Genomic DNA, 24,633 nt, shown 5'->3' with positions numbered 1-24,633 from the left:
TGTGCTTTTATTGGACTACTTTTTTATTTATTATTAATGGTTTATTTCTATCATGGTAGCACTTTGGAACCCCAGACCTGAACCAGGACTTCAGTGTGCTAGGCACTGTACAAACTCAAAACAAAGACATTCCCTGTGTGACAGGGCATGCCTATCACATGCCTGCCCCTTTCCAAAAACAGAGGCCGCTCTGAGACCTTCTTGCTTGTCTCAATACCTCCACCAGTGCATATCGGGACATCCACCTTGGCACTGTTTTCCAGCTTTCTGGTCCCTTCTCCAAAGTGGGGTAGGACCTGAGGGGCGTCTACTCAGAGAACTCACCTTGTCAGCCTCTTCTAGCCTTTCACTCACCTTTTCTCTCTCTCTCTCCACCCCACCCCATTCCTTTTTTAAGCATTTCCTTCCTGTTTTTCCTTTCCTCTTTTTAAACCTCTTGCCTGTTTATTGGCTAATTAGTTGATTAACTTCCTTACCCCAGTCTGGCCTGGTAATCAGGCACACCCCTGGCCAATTAGGCCTCCTCACAGGAACCAGGGTCCATCTCTCAGCACTCCATCACACGGCTTACAATCCAAGTATAAGATGAGAGACAACAGGTGGATACAGACAGATGGGGGAGTATAAGGAAGCAATGAGACATATTAATTGCAGAAAAACCCTGAAATAATAGAGTGGTCAATCAGGCCCGAAGTGCTGAAGAAAAGCAAATTTACTTGAACATTTTCTATACAAGGCTGATGGCAATGTTCCAGGCATGCTGGACGTTGTGGCGAGAGCCCATTTTGGGGGAGAAATATTTACCAGAAGTTTCTAGGAGGCAATTTACTTAATGCACCCTATCAGTCTTTTCTGCCTATAGCTTTCTTCAAGAAAATGGCTGGGTGATTCCCCAGATCATCTTAATGGGGAGTGAAAATCTGAAGACTCAAAACATAGAACTTCTAGCTTTGAGAGCTCTGTGATTAGTTCGGCCAAGCACAGCTATTGAATAACAAGGTGCACAGTATAATTCTGGGGCTGAGCTGAGGACATTTTTATTGGACTTGGCCAGAACCATATTATCCTCACAATTACGGAGGCTGGAATCCTTAGGCTCTTTGGTTTTTAATACACTGTAAGTGATCATTTGCACAGGTCAGTGGTGCATGGAATGTGCCGATTACATCCTTTTTGTTTTAAGCATCTCATCTGCTGGTACATGTTTTCTCCTTTCAAAAGAAAATCAGAAAACATATTCAAAGTAGTTTGTGTGTGCACATGAGAATTAATATCCTTCTCCAACCGTATTCACCAGATGGGATCCTACAATTGGACATTGGGTTTTATAACTAATGTTGTGCTGGTAACTCAGGGAGAGTGAGTTTCTGTATATTAAACCCTTAGTCAGAAGGAGAGATTTACAGAACTTTTTCTACCGATGAAGTATTTTTTCTAATGTCTCAGAAAATCAAACCATGGTCTCACTTGTTTTACCCTCCCGGTAAAATCCACAGAAATTTTGCAACAACCAAGCAAACCAACATAAAACAAGTGTGTCCTTAGAGGGCTGAAGCTCAAACAACAGTCTGCATCTGGAAGTCACTGCTTTTCATAGAATAGTCTTATTAAAGCTCTGTGTTTACTTTCAGTCAGTATCTGGATTCTAAATCAAAGGCTTCCCCTGGGTGAGAAACACACAAAGCAAATGGGATCTTTGCATAATTAGAATAGCCTGCTGAGAATTCAGTGCCAATACTATTGTATTCTGAACAGCTGAACAATGCAGGACAGAAAATGTATATTAAGAAATAGTTCTATAAGAGAAAACGTGAAGCATCAAGATTTAGATACCTTTTACTTCATTTTGTAAATACCTATGATAAGCATTATCCATTTTCAAAGCTAGTATGCTTTAACAATGCTATCGTGTGGTGAAGGAAATTGATATTGAAATATCTGTAGCTTTAATACAACTCCATAATTAGATTCATTTTTTCTATTTAGGCATTAGGACTACATTAAGTACTGTAACTTGAATACAGGAATAGGACAGAGCAGGAGAAAACTTAGCTGAACTTACTTACTTTTTGACTAATGTTGCTATTATCTTTTCAAATTTCCGTTCTCATTTGATCACCATACAGTGGTTTATTACAGCACATAATGGAATCTAGATTCATTTTCAGACACAAAGGCAGCCCAAACCACTTTACATATTAATAAGCTGGATGTTGTTGTAGGCAAATGAAGATTCATCCTGTATACTAAATGGGCGCATAGGGCTTTGGACATTAAAACCTGTTTTATTTAGAAAAGGAACGCTGGCCAGGATACCAGTGTTCTCGCTTAATCTATTCAACAAGGATTCTGGAATGGGAACAACATCTTAAATAACATCTGGACAATCAACAAAGATGAGCAGAATGCACCTTACTTTACCATATGAACTGAAGAGAGGCTGGTACCATAATACAGTGGTCTCCAAAGTGGGGTGCACACACCCCAGGGGGTGCGCAAGAGGATCCTTGGGGGGTGCGCGGCAGGAGGAGCGTTTTTTGTTGTTTTTTTTGCTTCGACAGTTCAGGCGGAAGTCCGAGCAGCTTTTTTTTTTTTGGTAGAGCCGGCGCAGCAGGGGTTGCATGCTCAAAATTTTTTTACTGATATGGGTGCGCAATCAAAAAAGTTTGGAGACCACTGCCATAATAGGACAGCAGCATTAATCCTGGGCATGAGTTTAAACCTGGATGTGGGTTCTGAAGCCATGCATTGTATGTCCTAATGATCTTATGTTCCAGAGCACTTATCACCTGAGTCATACGGACACTATAGTGTGTAGCCAATATGGAGTCCATTGCCTCTCATTCGTGAAAATTGCCTTGGTCTTCAGAGATGACAGCAAGAACGATACTTTTAAAAAAACAAACCACCAGGGCCGGCTCCAGGCACCAGCCCAGCAAGCAGGTGCTTGGGGCGGCCAACGGAGAGGGGCGGCACGTCCGGCTCTTCGGCGGCAATTCGGCGGCGGGTCCCTCAGTCCCTCTCGGAGGGAAGGACCAGCTGCCGAATTGCCGCCGAAGACTGAAGTGGCGGCGTAGAGCTGATCGCGATCACAGCTTTTTTTTTTTCTTCTTTTTTTTTTTTTTGCTGCTTGGGGTGGCAAAAACCCTGGAGCCGGCCCTGCAAACAACCAAACCCCACTTGTCCATTGTCAGCATATCGCAGCACAGGAGCAGAGTGATTCCCTCAGCTCCCCCTGCAGCCAGTGACAAAACTGTCACTAACTTCAGTGGGGCAAGACGGGCTTTTAAGAGAAGGGACCATTTTAGCTTCAAACTACTTCCAATCATAATCAATATATCGGTAGTAACTGACATGTGGGTGTGCGTGTGTGTGAAGAAACAGGATAGTTGGTGGGGCTGGAAAGCCTTCCTCAGATGAGGCATTCCTTCAGGAACAGTCCCATTAACTTTAACAGGACTGCTCACATGAAGACTGGGCCCTTGATGACAAACTATGGTTCTGGCCAGGTCAACACTCGTGCAAAAGGGTAGCCCGCTTTATGGGACTGCTCACATGGGTAACATTACAGGCATAAGCGTTGGCCAGACTGCAGATTAAATATGTAGAGATTATTTCATCCATTTTTGTTTCAGAAGGTGCTTTCAGTGAGGGGCTCTTAACTCTGGATCTCACTCGCCTTGCTGATCCAGTCTATTGACCTTCAGTATGCAGTAGGGCTCATGTATTTACACATGGCCTTTTCTGCCTAGAGCTATTTGGGTGGCCTGAGATTCCTATATTTAAGGAGGAGGGTTTTTCATTGTCCTTTCGTTGGTATTGTGTCAATCCGAGTGGGTCTACAAGTTAATGTGTTTTTTAATTGGAGAGTTTCTGATGAGTGCATGTTATCAATGGAAAACAATATTAAATAAAAAAAAGGCAGCCATCAATAGCAGTAGCCTTTACAGAATGTGGAGTACAGGAATAGGCAGCATTCAATTACTGTGTTGGGACTTAGCCAGCACGCTGGGGATAACAATGTAGACTCCTGCTAAAAGTGCCAGACCTGAAACCTCAGAAGCTTTCCAGCCCCAGCAAGTATCTGTAGATGTTTGTACACCAAACAATCGTAGGTCTTGTCTACACTACAGGGGAAATTCGAGCTAAGCAAAGCAATTAGTTACGTGAATAGCGTAACTCAAATCGACATAACTTAGATCTACTTACCGCAGGGTCCATACTACACGATGTCGATGGGAGAGTGTCTCCTGTCGACTCCCCTTACTCTTCTCGATTCGGTGGAGTACAGGAGTCGATGGGAGAGCGATCTGCAGTCGATATAGCGGGTCTTCACTAGACCCACTAAATCGACCGTCGATGCATCGATCGCCGCTAGTGGATCCCCCGGTAAGTGTAGACAAGCCCACATACATTTAAAAACAGGAAAACCAGCTTGCTGTTGGTTACCTTTTAACATGGCATCTCTCTCTTACTCTGCTAATCAAACACACATTCACTTTTTAAGGTCTCTATCTTGGTGGGTAGATCACAATAGGGATTCCCTTAACTCCTTCCCAACTGGTTAAGGATATGTAGCAGAGGACTTTTGATCCATGAGACAAACAGCAGGATAATTCTTGTGCAGGGCCTGCCATCTGGGCTATTGCCAGCCTGGCTCCATTCAGAAGGGCAAAGCAAGAAATTTCCTGAAAATCAAATGCTATCGGCATTTCAGTGCAGAAAGGTAGAGTCTACATGCTACATGGCTCATCCCTCTCCCCCACTGTCTGGAAAGATGATCATATTTGCTGGATGTGGTGCGGAGTATCCACAGATTTAGACAGACATTTAGATGAGCCACACAGACTCCTCTCCCTCTGGATAGATCTTCCCATATATTCACTGATTTGAAAACTTAATAAAAATGAATTTACACTGACTATTTCTAGCCAAAAGCAAATGGCAGAGGCCGACACGGAGTGTGAATGTAATTCAACCGGAGCAAATGCCCTGCACCTCTTCTGTGTGAAGATGAACAGTTCTGCAATATATCTTAACCCCCAAATCTAGTCAGTATCCGATCACCTCTATTTCCTTATGTATCCCTTTCTCCCTTGAAACTGAGCTCCCTAATTACTACTCTCACTGCTAACTTTAGCAGTTTGTTTCATATTCCAAACCCGGAACCACCCTTTGTGTAATGTTTGCACATTAATTTCTTCCTCAATGTTGGTCCATGACCTCTTGTGTTAAACTAAGTCACTGTTTCAAACAGCCTATTGGCATCAGACTTTCTGACGACCTTGATGCTTCTCCTCCCTCTTTGTTCTGTACTCCAAACTGGGTAGTTAAAATTACTGCAAGGCACCCAAATGGCACTGCTGTGAATGGTCTGCAAACATTTCCATTATAAAGCCTGGCACCGATTTGTACACAAAACTCCCATTGACTTTAGAGGGAGTGACACAGGTGTAATGGTGGCAAGATGTGACTGTTGGCATTTGGGCCCTGGCAACCTTAAAGAACATGGAGTTTCCCAAGCTGCCCAGCTGGTGTTGAGAACGGTAAGCCCATAGGTACAAAAGGAATTAAACTGAGAACTGGTTCAGCTGCACGCACACTTTCTTGCCCTGGGTGCTGGACATGACTGGCCCCATCTACCATGGTGTTGCAAGTGTTTGCAACAATGCCGAGGGGTGCCCAGAGGATGAGATTCCTAACCTCCACTTGCCGACCCATTTACTAATGTACTATCTGTACTCAGCCAATGCTTGGGAGTACATCAGGCATGGTCATCCTTGTGAATCTGTGTTGATTTGATCTTTTACCAGTCTTGGCTATTTTATAATCTTACACCCAAATCAAACCTACTCTGTCACTGTGGTATGTGAACAGCAGAAAGTCCTGGGACTAAAGAAAGGCCTTTCACTGGATAGAACAAGAGAGAAATTTAAGAGATTGATCTTGGTGACAAGTTAGCTCAAGAAAAGGAATCAATCAGTAGCTGACTGTCAAAAGGGAGAGGACAGTGACACAGTGTGGGTCTTATTAGCACGTTGAATTGCTACTAGTGGATCTCACACTTTCCTATAGCCATGTTTCTAGAAGCTCATCCAGAATATGTGCCCGCCAATTTTGTTCCACAGGCTCACTCCTCCTGTGTAACTTTCCATCTCCTGGACAAGCGCACAATGATCTAAACCGATCTGAAGTGACTGCTGGCAGCACGCACGCTCCTGTGAGCTACTGCCCAAAGCCTGGGGGCAGGAAGCACATCAGAAAACCAGTTCTGCATGGGGACAGAGGAGACACGGCTACAAGAGAGAAACCAGGTGTATTCCCCCCCACAGGACAACTTGCACACGTGACGAAACCTCCTCCACCCATTCTAGGAAACCAGTTCTCCAAAGACCTCCAGGGCTCATTCCAAGCTCTGAATGGGACTTAATCAGTTGTTGAGCTGGAATAGTTCCCGCGCACATCACGTGCTTGGGCGGGAGGACAGCTTGCCAGCAGAGGGGCCTGTGAGGGTGCGCTGATAGATGACTTGTAGGGAGCCAGCGAGGGAATACAGGGCCCTGTGCTTCGGTACCTGAGATTATTGGCAGGAATTACTCAAATACGCAGAGGGGGATGAGGAGGAAAGAGCAGCCTCGGATATTCAAGCACATGTTCTCAACCCACCGCCTACAGTTACACACATCCTGGGAATCAGCAGTTGCATTGACTGGCCTGCAGCTTCACCAAGGATTCAACCAGCATCTCACCCATATGAGACACTGGACTGATCTTATGGCCTGATCCACTGATCATCTCTCTCTCTCTCTCACACACACGTACGTCAATGGAGATTCTGCTTGAGGAAAAACTAAAGCCAGGACCAATAACTCTGAACCCATGTAAAGCAGAGACCCCCCAGCTACACCAAATTGCTTCATACTGTGGGATGACCTAGTGAGGTTGTTAAAAGTCCAGTAGCGAATGCACTGAGACCATCAAACTCATTAGAAGCACCTGTGAACCAAACTTTTGTACTGCACATTAAGAGTTTGCACTGTCTATCTGCTGGAGAGGAAGCATGTCTTCCCCTTCAGTTTTCCGGAATTCATGGTGTCTAAAGCTTTCATTTTCCTCAGGACTCTAACTAGCTATGGCTTAAAAAAAAAAAAAAAAAGCTGTATTTTGACATGGCAAAAAAACAACTTACTTTTCGAGGCTTGACTTTGTCTTGTAAGTCGTACTGTCCTATTCCTTTATAACTGATGCCAAGCCACCACGGGATTCCTTGTTTATCCTATAAAATGGAAGAACACAAGAACCAAGATCTAATGAGGAGTTAAGAGCCTCAAAGATTATATAGTATTTACCAATTTCATTCTGTGACAAGTATCAGCGGGTTAGGAACACAGGAGGACTTTGCAAACAAACCTGTACTCAAGCAGTGAGACTGTGATGAAAGGGCTCTGCCATTGCCATCTCAGACGGAGCGAAGGAAAAAGGGAAGCTGTCTGTTGGCTGCGCAAGTGGGCAAAAAGCAGTAGAGACGTTGCAACATGTGGGCGGAGATCACTGCAAGTGGGACCGCGGGGAGGGAAGGACGTAGGGCAGCAGAGGGTGTGGCCAAAGGCCGTGTACACAGTACAGATGCATTGCACAATAAATAAACAAATAAATGCAGAAAGGGAACAGAAGACTATGTCCAATACTCCTCACTCAATACACCGTAGTTAGAGACCATGATCCCTGCTGGATAGACACCCTTATATGCAATAAAGCCCCCCCCTTTTTTTTGGCTCATGCTTTGCCCATTTATCCAGAATTTGTTTCCAGTGTATCGACTAGTTATTAAACTATTCCCGTCCCCGCCTCAAAAAACTTTTCAGTTCTATAGAAATTCTGTTAGCATAATTTTGTTCAATTTTAACAAAGTGCTTCAAATGTTATGGGGCTGTGAAGGAAGAGAATGCTGAGAGTGGTAATGGCAGCAGGATTTCACTAATTACAAGGGTGCATTTACACTGCAGCTAGGGGTATGTTCTGCAGCTGATGTAGAGGTACCTGCGCTAACCCTAAGCTAAAATAGCTCTGAGGGTGAGATGGTGTGGGCTGCACAGGCCTGCCTGACCCCCTTGGTATGTATTCAATTCTGCAGCCAATGCTTAAGCCCATGCAACTGTGTTCTTACTGCTACTTTTAGTGAGCTAGGTAAAGTACAATTAGCACATGTGTGTCTGCATGAGCTGTAAACCACACCGCTGGCTACAGCATAGATGTACCCTTAGTCTTTTCTCGGTTACATTTTTCTAATCTTGATTAACAATGCACCGGGCCTCTGGAGAAATGTAACTGCTTAAAAGCTAGAAGTGATATCCAGTTTAATTAGGATGAGAGGATTACAGGGGTCTTTTTTTTTTAAACAAAGATTCCCTTCTGCCTTCTCTGTAAATGATTTGCAGTGCACCAACAACAAAACAGTTCTCTAAGAACACTGAAAAAATATGACTCAGAAGTCCAGTTTTTAATATTGACTGGCAGATGTTGTACAGTGAAACCGTTCCTTCAAGAATGTAATCATGTTATCTATGAACAATCACTAACCTTTACTCCATAGTAATGGACTCCATATGTAGGCAGAACTTCTACCACTTTCATGTACCTGTAGACAGATTTACAGTGCATCTGATGAGTTGCTCTAGAGAGAATAATGCCTCTTAACATATCCTCTTTTACATATGCATTGAGATCAAGCCATTTAGCTTTTGCACATTAAGTGACGGGCTCAGCACCCTCCATTGGGAACAGAGGTGAAATTCTGGCCCACTTGAAGTTGATGGCAAAATTTCTGTGCACATGCAACAAATTTTTGAAAAATAAAGTAACTGTTCCCCGTGATTCCTCTTATCAAGAGTTGAGGAAGCTGAGACTAAAACTACATGTTGAAAGGTCTTTTCTGAAATGTTAGAATCATAGAACCATAGGGTTAGAAGGGACCTCAAGGGTCATCTAGTCTAACCCCCTGCCAAGATGCAGGATTTGTTGTGTCTAAACCATCCAAGACAGAATGTTGCAAGGAAAGAGCTGCCTACACTTATTTAATTCTGGTGACTTGGCAAAATGAGAAGGAGAGTTATGGTAACATCAAAAAAGAAGTGGTTTGAAGTAGTCATATTAATACAATTATGTCATTAAGGGTCTAGATGATTCAATACATTGGTGATTCAATGGATTAGTGAACCTCTGAAAAGATAATTTATTCTGCATTCCTACTTAAAAGAGTCCTAGGACTTAATAGCAGGATTTTAACTGGGTAGGAGAGAGGTGCAGTCAGAGAACGGTGTGGGGAAACTTGCATGCTGTCTACTTCATATAACTATGTAGCTCTTCTCAAACATTTGGGCATATTACACTTTATACTATATTCGCCTCCACTCAGTGCTTTTAGGTTCTGAAATAAAGCTCAGCAATGGGAAGCCGTTGACTTCAATTGGCTTTGGAATAGCCCCTAAGTCCCTCACCTTTTGAAAACCAAATTCAAACCATTTTAAAACAATAAATATATTTGTTATCCTTACACAACTTAAGGCAACATCCTCCTTCAGATATTGGGGTAAAAATTAACGGTTAGCAAACGAAGCTTGGAGGCAATCCCTCTGGTACTGGTATTAAAATGAGGCCATAATCATTTTTTGCATATCGAAAATATTTAAAGGAGGTAAAACCTTAACTAGGGACTTGTGAAATGCAAAATTTAAGACACGGGTTAATGTAAATTTGCTGTTTGTATTAAACAATATCAATCAAAAATGTCATTGCTACAGATATGAATGGTAAAAGTCCACAACGAATGACTACAAGAACAGCATCATTCCCACGTATCAACAGAAAGTATTTCAAAAATACCCCCCAATTAAATAAGCGATACACTCACTGAACAATAGCTTGTCCTCTGGTCAGACCTTTAATTTTTATATAATGTTCAATTACTCTGTCCTCACTGCAAAACAAGCACAAAATCAATTCAGAGCTCAGTGATTTTTTTTTTTTACATGCAGTAACTTTTGATGATATTCAAACCCATGCTCAGCATGCACCAAAGGTGCTTCATTGAACATTTCCCAGTAGTTTCAGTTCCATAATGACTCCAGTTCCATCCTTCATTATGCAGAATGGAACCTTCTGTCTAATCCTTACTACGGCATCCAATGTTCCAGAGTCTAATTAGCTCCTCATTTCAGATCAACCAGCTTTGTTACAGATGTTGCTGTAGAATAATGGCACTAATTGGATAAATTCATATCTAGTGCCTAAAGAACCCAGAACTTCAGACAGTGGCTAGTGCTGCATATGTAAGACAGAGAAAAGTTATAATGGATGTGTTAATTCCTACATATTCGTACAGGTTATTTTTATTCTCAGCCATGTAACAAATGAACCTATAGACGACCTATACCATCGTCACTCCATCATGTGTGTCTACATTTTGTTCTGCTGGAATTAGAAACAAAATACGCATTTGGACCTCTATCACTCTTGAAGACAAATGAAAAACAGGCCAAGTGATTTAGTTGCATAGCATTTAATAGGGAAAAAAATGAATCCTTCTAATGGTAAAATGGTAAATGAGTGGTAAAATGAGAAAAGCATAAGTTAGAGCCTGGAAATGAAATAAAGCAGGCGATACTGTACCTGCATAAAGGGGATCCATTACAACATAAAAGTATCTTATTGTTTAATACTGTTTCTTCACAACCCAAATGCTGAGCTGTATTTCTTACCTAAGGACACATGCTAGAGATGGACTCCAGGCACAAAACTGTATCTGGCTCTGCATTTCAGACACCCCCAGGCCTGGAGAATTGTTTTGATTCACCCTGCTATAAACAATGGGTGCCATTTGCAAAATTCAGAGCTGGTCTGGAGTTTGGATTTCAAGTCTCCCTCAAGCTTGGTGATGTTCAGATCCAGAGATTTTGTTTAACCCCCGTCACAAAGGTAGGGGCTAACAAACACATTTAGATCCAGAACTGGGTTTGGATTCAGGACCTCTAAAGGCTGGACGTGTTTAGATACAGGACTTGGGATCAAACCCATTTATAACACATGCTACAACCTTTACAAACAGTGTGCAAAACTGACCTAGTAATGGCCACTAATTGCTACTAATATTTACATTTCTATACTAGTGAGGAGCTTACCAGTAAGCAAGTGAGGGATGTTCCTGCAATGTCTTGGTAGGAAAGGCAGGCAGTGCCTTTAAATCTTTTCTTGTGTTATCATCACTAAAAATAAGAATGGTACAAAAGTTACTGCTGCTAAATCACAGATGCAGTCATTAGTTTCCAGAAAAGGAAAGAGCCACTGGGTATCAGCTACCCAAGAACATGTTCATTTGCACCATATTCCAGCTACCTTAGCAATGTAATTCTATAGGCCTTCTGACATGACAATTCTGTAAAATACTGTCCTGTACACCAGTGTTATCATTCTCTGTGAGCACAATATCATGGCTAATGGGAAATTAGGCTGCTGAAGAAAAGAAGAGATGGTATTTATCCATCTTTTAAAAAATACCGTTGATTCCAGGCAGAATACAGGAAACCTGCCCTGAGCATTTGCAGAAAGGAAACCTCTTGTCTGAATGACCATGTTGTTTTCAAGGTTTTCAGCAGAATTTTTGTTCAGCCTTTAGTTATAAATCCACTCCTATTAGGCAACCCATCTATTCCAGGCATGAAAAATACTAGGGCTGGTCAAAAAATTTCTAACCAAATATTTTTCTGTTGAAATAAACAAGTTTAGTCAAAATCAAAATGTTCTGCAAAGGGGGAAAAAGACACTAATTTTGGTAAAATTTCCATGGAGAAAACCTAAATGAAATGTTTTATTTTGGATTGACTTGAAACTACAATTCCCATGAAACACTGCAGAGGCTTGGATGGACACAGAGATTAACATCAACCTGACCCGAAATAAACTGTTTTCAATTCAGGTTGGCAAACTGAAATGAAACATTTCAATTAGGGAATGTCAAAATGTTTGTTTCGATTGAAAATGTTGAAACCAAATGGTTCGACCTCTATAACAGAAATTTTTCTGAATTTTTCATTCTGTGAAAAGTTTGGATATTTTGACTTTTTGGCCTAATTTGGGACAAAAACCATCATCAAAATATCAGAAATTCCATTTTTGACCAGTTTTAGAAAACAGTTAATATTCTAGTAAAAGTAAATACAGCACGCCTCAGTTTTTGAACAAACAAACTGGCCCCCATTGAAGCTGGCAATAATAGACGGCACTGAAATGGTTAACATTTTCGGTTTACATGCTTCATTAATCAATCAGCTGAAACTTGCACGCCTCATTTCTGCAGGATTTCTGCATGCTTTAGCAGTGGTAGGAACAGGCATAAACATGACTTTTCCATGTAAAGAATGCACTGCTCTGATTCATTAACACTGGCCTAGATTTCTGAATTGAACAAGCTGGGTGACTTCCCGGAGGAGTTGTTCATGTTTCTGTTTTAGAGCCATGTTGCCGATCAGACTCCAGTTCAAGATTTTGTCTCAAGTCACATTCCAGTTCTTCCTTCAGAATTTCTTGGTGTGTGGGCCACTGTGCATTGCTAGAGAGGAGCGCAGCATAGAAACTGCAGCATCGGCACCGATCTTGTAAGCTGCATCTAGAGAAAGCAATGCAGGCCCAAGGCAGCACTAAAAAGTTGGCTTCTTGGAAGTGTGCTCAATGCTTCTGGCAGGTGTTACGCTAAAGGCACTGTAAATGAAAGCTCTGTGTTCATACAGAGCATGGGCTAGCAGCACCGCAAGCTTCTTCCACATCACCCTGACAATGTGTCAACCCTGACACAGAGGCGCCTCCTCTAGGGATGAGGCAATGAACCTCATTTTATTCTTCACCGCCTCTGCTGAAGTTGCCACCACGGGTGGCCTATCATACCAACTGGCTTCAAGTTTTATTTCTGAGCTTCCCACAACCAGTTCTCTTGTGCCAGGAACATGCGCAGCTCTTGGTATTGTGGCCAGCACGTGAATGCCACAAAACATGGATCTGTGGAGAAAAATCAGAATCTTTTTTTTTTTTTAAACTCCCAGTGTTGTCCACTCTCATGATATTTGGTGGTTTTTTCCTTAAAGTCCCAGCGGCTGAGATTAACAGAGATTACATGGGAATCTCAGTTTCCATTTAAACCAACAAACAAAAAACACCCAGTAAGTTTCTAGCTCTCAGGGTTGTGGAGAAAAGTCTTGAAAACATGACCCAAGTGCATCCTAAAGGCTCAGAAAACCAGAACGCAAATAAAAAGAACCCACTTTGTATTTATTTTTGTTTTAAAATCTCATGGTCTTTAAGCCAGTCTCATGATTTTTTTTTAGCACTCTGGGTTGGCAACGCTGAACTCCACTGAAATATACTGGATTGGAAGAGTTTTAGAGGAAAATGAGAGCTATTTTCCTCAATGAGGAGGTGTTTCCTAAATACAAATATTTAGGCCACAATCTTCACAGCTGTGGGAAGTCTAGTGTTCAGCACCCAAATCCGTATTTAGGCCCCTCGTTTGGGAGTTTTGTCACTGTGCTTAGGTGCCAGCAGGATCGGGGTCTGAAGTAGATTGCTTGATTTCCACAGGTGCTAAACCTCACTGAATTCAATGGGTGCTCAGCATCTCTGGACTCCAGGCTACTCATGTAGGTGCCTGTATTAGTCACCGACATTTGAAAATGTTAGCCTTAAGATGTAGGCTCTGAGCTGGGACCGGCTTTCTGCTCCACTGCAAGGCCTCTCATCTCAGCATATGGTGGGGTAGTAGGCTAATCTATTAACATTTGATCCTCATCAGATATCAAGATACGGGCTCCAATCAAATAAATATGGCCCTGGATGCTGTAACTGTTGAAATATCTGCAACCTGACCTGAGACTGAGCTTTACATTGCCTGCTGCCTTTCTGTCAGGATGGACAGCACTCGCTCTGCCCTATGGGGCTGGTCTGCCCACCACAAGTCAGTTTTGGAGACCCCCAGTGGCTATCGGTAACAACCTTTATGCAAATCCTCCACACTGAGACCATCAGCTCATTTCGCAGGCCGCTGAGAACTGTTCTGCGGTAGCAATAAATTGCAATCACGTGCAGGGCCTCGACTGGACTTGAAGTGGCAGCTTAGCGGTAAAGGCTCTGGGCAGGTCCCCAGCTAGTGTACGTCGACATAGTTTGACTGAAGTCAACAGAGCTCTGATGAATTGCACTGGCTGGGGATCCGGCCTTCTGGCTGCAGAACATAATCCCCTGATGCACCCAGTTCCCCATAAATATAAAGAATAAAACAATTTTTGTCTGGGAGGCCCTGGCTTTGGCAGTTATCCCTTCCTAGGGTCCCAAGCTCACATCCTGCCATCCTTCCATATGCCGTTTGACAGGTGCGTATTCCATATAGCATTTTGCAGCATGTCTCCTGGAAGGACAAGACTACTGTAGGGGAGTTTGGTTGTTAAACAGAAGGCCTCACATTTCTAACGGCCATGCTGAGTTCCTTTCTCCATAGCCATAAGGTTAAACTTCTGGAATTTATGGAAAAATGAACGAAAAACTTGAGGAAAAAGGGTACGTCTGTCTGCTTCCTTCGTCATGTACCTTCCCCCTGGAATAAATTGTACAGCTTAGCATTTAAATGGCATCAAGCTGCTGACTACACACTAGGGATTAGCATTTGGGATGATTCACAGCTTCATGGAGAGTGAGAAACAGGGAGTCGGACCTCTCCCCTCCTCCCCAAAAGTTCATTATCACTTCTCCCTCTGGACAAACCATGTTCTCCCCCTGACCTTTAGAATCACTACTGCATGCCTTAATAATAGACTCAGCTGTTTCTCAAAGGTGAGGAGTCCAGATGAAAGTAGCAATGATTTGAATGACAGGATCTGGAACAAGAGGTGAAATCACGAAGGGGGGGGGCTGGGAAGAAACTCCCACTGCTCCACTGTCGAAACTACCCACCCAAACAAAGAGTAAGTCACTTTGAGCTGTAGCACAGCGTGCCTGGCTTTGAGCAGAATTCTAAAAGCCTTTCTCTGAAAAATGACTCTAGCTGGCTGAATTTGAGGGTGGGTGGCGGTTACTGTAGGCAGTGGGTTGTTTGCAGTTGGTGATAACACAAGCCAGCCCTCTTAAGAGCAATGCTGGAATTCAGCTGTCAGGACTGGGGGGCCCCTACTTGCATTTAATCTGACCTCCAATACCAAGGGGCTTCTTCATGAGTCAGCCCAGGTGGCTCCTGGCACCATTCCAACACTTAAAATGCCCAGGGTCAACAGGGCTGAATTTCTTTGGCAAAAAAGTTTGTTTCTCTCCGAGGAAGAGAATATGAAACAAGCTCATTTGAAGTATTGTTCCCCCAGGAAGAGAATGAAAGAAAATGTGCATTTTCTCCTTTCTTTTCCATCCCACCCCATGTATACGGGGACAAAAATTGTCCCCTAGTGTAAATTTACATAACTTGAATTGATCACCATCATCTGGATGGGAATACCCCAATTCTGAGATTTAATAAAAATCTACATTATGCGCTTCTCACGGCACAATGTTTTAATTTGCATTCTATGTATCGTCTCTATTTAGTTTTCTGAAACAATGTGAACCAGCTTAGGGCAAGATACTGCCCCCGATCTGTATGTACAACTCTTATTGGTCTTAGTGAATGTGCTGTGTGTGGATTGAGTCCCTACAAAAACCCAAACAAACCGAACAACAAAATCCAAACACATATTGTGCTATGAGCAGAAAATCTAATCACACAAACTACCATGTTTTTCTTATAGTAAGTCTGGCCCAACTTTATCTGCCTATCGAAACCCACCTTATACCAGAAACCAGGTTGTGGCTAAAAATTTTAGCTTTGCACATAAATCCCCATTAGAATTTTAAGAGGAACTTAAGTCAGACAATAATGGCACACTTCACTGGAAGTACATTACTAAGAATTAAAAAAATTAAAAAGGATTCATAATCTATTTGCACTCTCAGTATGTGTATCTTCACAGCTTGTGGTTTCATGATACAACACTCCTTGCTAGCCAAAGATTTACTGACACGACAGAACTGTGCTAATTAGAACCATTTGTCAATAGGTACCCAGCCTTCTCCTTGTGCCCACTGTGTCAAATAACAATTTATTTTTGTTGCTAATGCAGTAACTCAAGGTAAAAGCTTTGATGGAACAAGATGTGGTTAATGAGATTATCATAAAATGTGGAGCATGAAGTACAAAAGCATTAGGCACACCCAAGACAGCACTAACCAACACACCAATTACATTTGATATGGCAGAAAAGTTCAACATCTCCCATTTCTCTGTAAATCTTAACAACTTTTTGGTATCTGGGATGTATCATAACAAAATGATATGAGGTGTTTTTGTCACTCCGGAATTGTTTTGCAAACAAACGTCACATAAGACAGGAAGGGATTCAGATAGAGGAGATTCGGACAATAGGGTTTGGGATAAATGGGAGTATACAGTAGGCACAATCTTGGCTGTGTGTGTGTGAAGGGATTGGAACATGCAAAAGACAATACAATATTGCCATGTATTCTATACACGGGAAATTTTCTATTAACATTTTCCCCTCTTGTTCTTTTAAATGTTTTGTGTTAGAAAAAGAATGGTGCACACCCAAATTAAATACTAGAAATGGGATCTGTAATTTCTCTGTCAGGAGAATGGTTAGATTACTTGGTATATTCTGATACTTATCCCGATTCTTGAGAATTGCCAACTCCTTTAACTTTACAAAGATTGACTACCACTGAAGGAGAACGCTGTGCATTATTATTTACAAAAGGTAGACAGACACCAGGCACAATTCTGATCTAAAGAATGTAACTCTATTGACTTCAATGGAGTTATTCCCAATTCACGCCAGTGTTGATGAGTGGAGACTGGAGAATCAGGCTCAGTGAGCGGAATGTCTGTCTTATCGCTGGAATGCGTCTGGAACAGATGTGTTTTCTTAAGTATTTGAAGGAGGAAAGGAAGGTGGGGGCTCAGTGTGCATCCATTGGGACGCTGTTCCATGCATAAAGGGCAGTATGTAAGCAGGTGTGAGAGGAGGCAGCAAAAATTATTAGGGTGGTGGATACAGGGTGAAAGGGGTGTAGATGGAGATAAGGGGGGAGCTACAGAAACAGGTGGAGCAAGGGAGAGCTTTTGACAATGAGATTAGGAAGCTTGAATTTAGTACAAAAGACCTCAAACAAAACAGGCGAGTGCAATCCAGAGGAGAGACTCAAGCAGAGGGGAAACGCGAATAGAGCAGCTGGATCTTGAAGCAGCATTCTAAGATACATTCATTTGATTGGTCCTCTTAGTGCCAAATAGCACATATTTGCATTATTTCCCTAATCTCTCAGTAAGTTACAGTACAGTACTTCAGAAAAACTCAGGAAGTTTTTCTAGTCAAAAGGCCCAAATCCTGAAAGGGGCTGATCAAGTGATTTACTTCAATGGAAATCGGCGGTTCTCAGGGCGTTCCAGAATCAGGCCCTCATTCCTTTAGCCAGTGGGGAGTTTCCCTGTGGAAAGGTTACAGGGTTTGGCCCCTCAAACACCGGATAAGTTCAGGCTATGGTAAAAGGCATTGGAAAGAGCACTTGTCAAATGGCTTTTGAACCCTACAGCGTGGAAGGAAGATAACATACAGCTGAAACCCACTGACTGTGTGTATCAACCTAATATTCGCTGAGAGACTAACTTTTAAAACGTATTATAGATAGAGATGGTCTTGTAACGAAAGCACAGGATCCCCACTGACTCTTTCCATTGACTTCAAGGGGAGTTGGATCAGAGCCATGGAGTCAGGAGACCTGGGTTTCAGCTCTGCGACACAGTGCTCAACCAGGCAAGTTACATATGATCTCTACTCCTGAGTGTCTCTTTCTGAAAGAAAATGGAGATATACTGCTAACCAACCTCACAGGGGTGTTGGAGGCCTTATTCATGAATGTTTGGAAAGTGCTCAAAGGCCCTCAGATGGAGTGTGCTATTATGTTATGACAGTCCACTGCATTAGTGCATCTCTCTCAGCTAGGTACCGAAGTACACATATATGGCCCTCGTTACCATATGTCTGAGCATCCCTAACTCTTTAATTTTGTATTTATCCTCACCACACCCTGACAAGGTAGGGAAGTGCTATTATCCCAATTTTACAGGTTGGGCGCAGAGAGGCTTAGTGATTTGCTCAAGATCATACCGGAAGTCTGTATTGGAGTCGGGACTTGAACTAGGTGTCCAATCCTAGGCCATGGCCTTAACCTCTTGGCCGTCCTTCTCCAGCTCCAATATTGAGAGTTGAGTATTTTGAACATAAGGACCCTCAGTCTTTGAACAAAACTTCCACCATTGCCAATGGGTATCCCATGGGCAGAACTTGAGCAGAACACGGTTAACTTGTAAAAGTACCCGCGTGTGCATTTGTTAATATTTCCCCATAAGACCAGGCAGGAAGCAAATCTGTTTCAATTTACCAAGGGATTTGCTCTTGAACAAGCGAAGATTATTCACAGTTGACATGATGATCAAAGGATCCCAAACCCTCCCCCAAAACGACAGACTGTTATTGCTAACATTCATGAGTTCTGTCTGTTCATACAAAAGTCAGATCAGCCAAATTAGTCGTGGTTCTTTTGCAGGTCTGAATACAGCAGCAAAGTTTAAAGCTTGTTATCACAGTCCTCTGTGCTGATACAAAGATACTTTAAAATATAAAAAAAGGTATCAAAATAATGATAAAAAGGACTGACAAATCTACAACGGCAAAACAGTGGAGGCTGAAGTGCTGTTGTTATTCTGCTCATTCCCACCGTGCCTAGGCAGGGCAATACGGGCAATGAAATTGAGACCCTTAGAGCGGGGAATGAGAAAATTAGGGAGCTAAAGGGAAGGAAATTCTAAGGTTGCCACTTCAAGCCAGACTCTGCTCTCAGTTACCTGGTGTAAATCTGGAGAAAGTTGACTTAAGTCAGTGGAGTTTTTCCAGATATTCACCAGTGTAATCAAGAACAGATTGCAGCTCGGAGTTACTGGAACATAATTTTACACGGCGTAGGGGCAAACCCTCATCTTAATACCCAGTCTGCATGATGGGAAGATGTACTTGGGCCAGTGGTGAAGGAATCCTTTCCTTGAGGCAGGGTAGTCTTGTTCTGGCTGCTACTCCAGTCCTAAGACTGTAGTAGCCTGTATAGCTCCATGGGGGAGAGGACTGCATGACCTCTGGACCCTCTGGTACCACACTCACCTGTCTCTGGTGCACCTTGCCCAATGAGCTTAGCACCCAGGAGAACACAGGCACAGCCCTCCCTAAATCCTGCCTACCCTACTGGGCCAGTTATGCAGCACCAGGGACAGGATTTGCCCCACTGATTCACAGGTGTATTTAAAAACCACAAAAAGACCCCATTTGTGGGATAATGGATGAATGTGGCAGAATAAAACAGCCCTTTTGCACCCATTGCAGTGTATGTTGCTAATATCACCTGTACAGTTAGATTTCTTTAAAAATGCATGTTAGTCTTAGATCACGCTGTGCATCATTAGACCACATGAGATCATGTTATTAAATAACTTTGAAAACATCTTATATCCACCCCCACTCCCATGCAATATCTTGGTTACAGCATTTATACCTGACTCACCAAGGGTATGTCTACACCGCAGTAAAACACCCGCGGCTGGCCTGTATCAGATGATTCGGGCTGTGGGGCTATACAATTGCAATGGGGTTCTGGATGGAGCCCGGGTCCTAGGACCATCTCCCCTTGCGGGATCCCAGAGCCCAGGCTCCAGCTATGGTGTCTACACTGCAATTTTATAGCCCCAAAGTCTGAGGCAGCTGACACAGGTCAGCTGTGGGGTTTTTATTGCATTATCGACTGTTGCATGGACCGTCCAAACGGATAACTACAAAAATACGTATTTACTCCATAGACTGTACGAAGCCTTGACACAGATCGTTAGAAGAAGATGCGGGGAAAATGTTAAAATGGCACTATCAATCTGACATCTGATCATTTCCAAATGAGAGCTAGAAGGAGCTGCAGGAACAGTGTCTTCCTTCAACTCCCTATGTTGAGTTCTGTAGTTTTTACATCAAATCTTCCTGTTTTAAAATGCATTTTCTCTCCCCTGTTGCTGACTGAAAGACCCGCACAAACAGAAAAAACTGGCAGATGTCCTACAGCTGCAAATCCTTACACAGACACACAACTTTTTGTGCATGAGCAATCTCTTAGCACGGGGGCCTATCAGGGGAAACAGTGAAAGTGACTATGCACAAAGTGCTGTCAAACATGTAAACAAATTGAAAAAAAGAAAAGAAAACAGAAATATTTTCTCTCTCAACTTTCAGTTTGAATCCTCTAAGGGGTTACCTATAGTAGTATATAAACAAAAGTTCCAGCCAGAAATAGGCTTTTATCTCCACTGTGGTGACAAATGCTGAAGTGTAGCAGGGTCAGTGTGCAATGCGATAATGAATGCTCATTGGTTAGGCTGCGGGAGCCAAAATTATTCCTTGATGTAACTAAGTCAATGGAGATACACTAGGGATAAATTTGACCTCACATGCTCAGTTCAAACTGATAGCTAACCTTATCTCATGGAAGACCTTTGCAGTCCATATTTTACAACCTGACCACCTAGTTCTGGAGGTTCTTCTTTCATTCTGCCTACAGTACAGACATGGATTTACTCAATAACAAACCTTTATTGTAACTTGAAAGAGGTAAGAGGAAAATATTCTGCTCTCAGTGTAAATCTTCAAGGAAACATGCTATTCAAGAGTGTAACCCAACTTGCTGGTTTTAACAGGTAGCCCTTTATGGTTTGGATCATTTGTGTCTCTCTCCCCTCTCAAACCACAGAAAGGTCAGAAGAGAAATCCAAGATAACAAAACTAAGAGGTTTGGAGTTTTCAGATCTGGATCAGCAATTTTCTTAGCCTTTTCGTCTGACTTCAGTATAATGACCTTCCAGTAGGGCTGTTTGAAAATTTTCCATCTAAACTATTGTTTTTAACAGAACATTTGATTTTTTTATTTTGTTTTTCAAAAATGTGTCTGCTTTCCATAGACAAATTCAACTTTTGGTTGAAAAACGTAATGTTTGAAAAGTTTTCAATTCAGAAATTCTGACAAGGTATCTCATGGGAGTTGTAGTTCAATTGCCTCATTTCCCCAGGCTCCTCTTTGGCCAGGCTTCCCAGCAGGACTACATCTCCCTTGATACACTGCATGGCTCAGACAGCAAGAAGTAAGTTTCTGTAGTACTCCTCTCCCTCGCCTCCACTCCCATTTTCTGAGCCGTTCTAACATCAAGACATGTTACAAAGCCTATCTGCTATATTTACCCATGGAGAGGGGCAACTGCGAAAGGAGGGTCTTAGCTCTGTATGCTGGAGAGGTATTATGACACTGTCAGTAGATTAAATTTATTGAATGTGTTTTTATTTAAATTGTAATGCATGTTGCTTATTTTGCCAGGCGCATCATATTAAATGAACTAAATGAACAAATAAATAAAATAATATGGCCTGATCTTGCAAATCTTGATTCGTGTTAGTTGTCCCATCCATTTCAAGTAAGCATTTCCAAAACTATGCCCATATTTCCACTGAGAAAAGTGTAGCTTACTTTGATCAAGAGAATTAATGGATTAGAAACAAAGGTCAAATGAGGTGTCGGAGGAAAAAGTTTATGTAAAGAGTTACTGTTGACAGGCAAAATACACAATGATTCACCTGGCAAACAAGCAGAAATACAGTCATATGAGCAATGCCAGAGTGTCAACATTGATTTACGAGCTACCTGTATGCTACCTATAGTGCATTTACAATGGAATATTTTATTTTAATATTATTGCATAAACATAAGGATGGGCATACTGGGTCAGACCAAAGGTCCATCTAGCCCAGTATCCTGTATTCCGACAGTGGGAATGAACAGAACAGGTAATGATCAAGTGATCCTTATTTAGATGTGTATTTATCAACCTGTATTTTTAATTATCATTTTTCATTGGTGTCTGTGAAATGTGCTAGACTGGCATGTCTGGAGACTGAAGCCCTCTACTAGGCCACCTGCTCTGCTACATCATCCACCAACATGCCCCAACCTCATTCCGGTGGGGACTTCTGTAGGGCTTAGAGAGAAGTTCACTCTCCATGCTCATCCAATCCCTGGCCTCTTTGCGGAGACTGACAAGCATGTCTGCTCATTACTGGGATTATGTGATGAGGACACGTGACTGCTGGGACCTGGAGAACTAACATATTTCACAGCCGACAGACAGTTATGACTTTTGCTGTTACAACCTGGGTTGGACTTCAGCTAGGAAGCTAGACAGGAAAGGCTTTGTATGCCATGACCAATCCTTCAGGATGCACTGTTTTTAAAGTGATGTCAGTCATAGGATGAGAAATATGGCAAACAGGTGCTACTCTACAAGACAAACAGCTCTGAACATCTGTAAAGCAGCTACTTGTTCCAACTTTTTGATAAAACATTCCTTTCTTGTAAACAATCTTCCAGTCTGTCCATAAAACAATAAGCTTTTCAAGTAAAAGTTGACCAAAGGTCTCATATTGTTGTTCTTTCACTTTTAATGTGGAGCACGTTGTTAACACTAGCTTATTATAGCTAAAAACAAAGTATTTAATTTATTCGTTTGTGAAATTTGGTTCCGGTGCTCCCAAATTTACAATTATGCTACAATTGCAGTCTGCAAGGGTATCTTTTAAACAACTATTTCCTTTCACAAACTGTGTTGATCACCCATGTAAAGATAAACCCCAGTCTCTCATATATGTCAGCTATCAGGAATTCATTACATTGTCTGTGTTATGTTATGCCAGTCGGTAGTTATCTTTGCAGCCCACAGGCTAGAATGGAAATCCAATGTGTCAGCTATTTAAAGAAAATGGAAGCCCTCCTCCAGCAATTTAATTAACTTTCAGGCAGCCTGGGTTTGGCCTGGGTTTCAGATCTGAAATTACTGTGGAAAATATGATCTGAGATTATCTGCCAGAAAGTAAACTTTTAAAAAGGTAACTTTCCTGACACTGCACACAGTGCTTAATCTGATTTTAATCCACTTTTTCTTGCTGCTAGAAGCACAAGATTTAGGACTGTCAATCTTCATTTCAATTGTGCCCTGTCTGTTTCAGTCATGCCCCAGAAGCTATACAAACCCGTAGAGAATGGAACTCACAACTATCACGGATAGAAAATATATTCTCTTAAAAAAAAAGGATTATGCTATAAAGACTAAAGAAAACAAATAGTCGGATTGTACCACACTACAGTATGTATATAAGGAGGTGGATAATCAGGTCTCTCTATATATTACAAAGACTTTAATGCAGCATTAATAAAACATAGTTTCGTACAATATCTGATTGGTGAATATACTTATATTCTATAGGAGTTAACTGGGGAAAGATAATTTGCTAATTTTCCAGAGCAGCATCATGCTATATATTGCATATTTACACTATGAATAATTACCAGAAGACCCAATCTATTAATTTCATTACCCCTCGAGACAACATTAACTTTATACAAATCAAGTTAAAAGTGGAGTCCCAAAAATGAATACAACACAAATATTTTTCTAACCATTAACCGTGCCAGAAGCTGCAACATGAATCTAACATATACTACATACAAAAAGATCTTATTGGAATTTATAGGTTCAAGTCATTCTCAACTGAGGATTGTAGCTTTTTCTGTTTCATCAAAAACATGGTAGTGCATTAAAGAATTAATGTGTTATTGGTGGGATTTTTCGGGGGGAAGGGGTTGAGAGGAGATTTGATGGGTTATAGGACTTAAGTTCAAGCATGCAATTAATTACAATGCACAGGGCACTGCTGAAAAGTGAATACAAGCAAAACATAATCTCTCTCTTTTCCTTGAACAAAACTGACCACATTATCATTACTGGAAAACAAAGGGCCAAAGATCTGCAACAACCTAAAACAAACTCAGCTGTAACTCAATGGCACAACAGTAAAGCTATATCAAAGGTCAAGTGTCTGGCCATATCAAGCGTAACAATGTCACATTAAATACATAGATTTGCCATTCAGTGCGCATTGCTATGACACATTCTTACACATCTCCTTATAAACACATACAGTATAATTATGCTGGCCGGGATCACAAATTTAGTAAACAGGAAAAGGAACTGGACTGCTCATGATTGATAACAAAATGGCGAGCTGCATCATTTGCACTGTGTTGCCACCTCTGCTAATAATTGCTCTTGTAGCCAGCAGTAACTTTAGACTACACATTAGAGGCTAATGGTGTCCAAAACACGACTAGCTGTGTTGACACTGACATCCTCCGTACAATTTTGTGAACATTTTCAAAAGTGACTTAGAAGTGGGGTAGACCTCATCTACTTCAGAAAGATGGATTCCCAATGATATTTTCAGAAAGCCTTTGACAAGGTCCCTCACCAAAGGCTCTTAAACAAAGTAAGCTGTCATGGGATAAGAGGGAAGGTCCTTTTATGGATTGGTAACTGGTTAAAAGATAGAAAACAAAGGGTAGGAATAAATGGTTAGTTTTCAGAAT

General features: G+C 41.9%; 1 protein-coding gene across 2 annotated transcripts in view; it reads right to left on the bottom strand.

The window, feature by feature from the left end:
* Positions 1-24,633, bottom strand: part of FRMD4B (FERM domain containing 4B) — a 117,336-nt gene that overhangs the window by 28,892 nt on the left and 63,811 nt on the right. Inside the window, exons 8-11 of one of the 2 annotated variants that reach the window (XM_065407405.1) lie at positions 11,178-11,261; positions 9,911-9,976; positions 8,581-8,638; positions 7,190-7,276 (exon numbers count right to left, since the gene is read on the bottom strand). In XM_065407405.1, the coding sequence (XP_065263477.1) occupies positions 7,190-7,276; positions 8,581-8,638; positions 9,911-9,976; positions 11,178-11,261 (295 nt within the window). The remainder of the gene's footprint in view (positions 1-7,189; positions 7,277-8,580; positions 8,639-9,910; positions 9,977-11,177; positions 11,262-24,633) is intronic. The other variant, XM_065407406.1, reaches the window with a different exon arrangement.

This window comes from Emys orbicularis, chromosome 7 (assembly GCF_028017835.1).
Source record: "Emys orbicularis isolate rEmyOrb1 chromosome 7, rEmyOrb1.hap1, whole genome shotgun sequence".
NCBI lineage: Eukaryota > Metazoa > Chordata > Testudines > Emydidae > Emys > Emys orbicularis.
The sequence above is the reverse complement of the archived record's forward strand: the minus strand, read 5'-3'. Positions and strand labels throughout refer to the sequence as shown.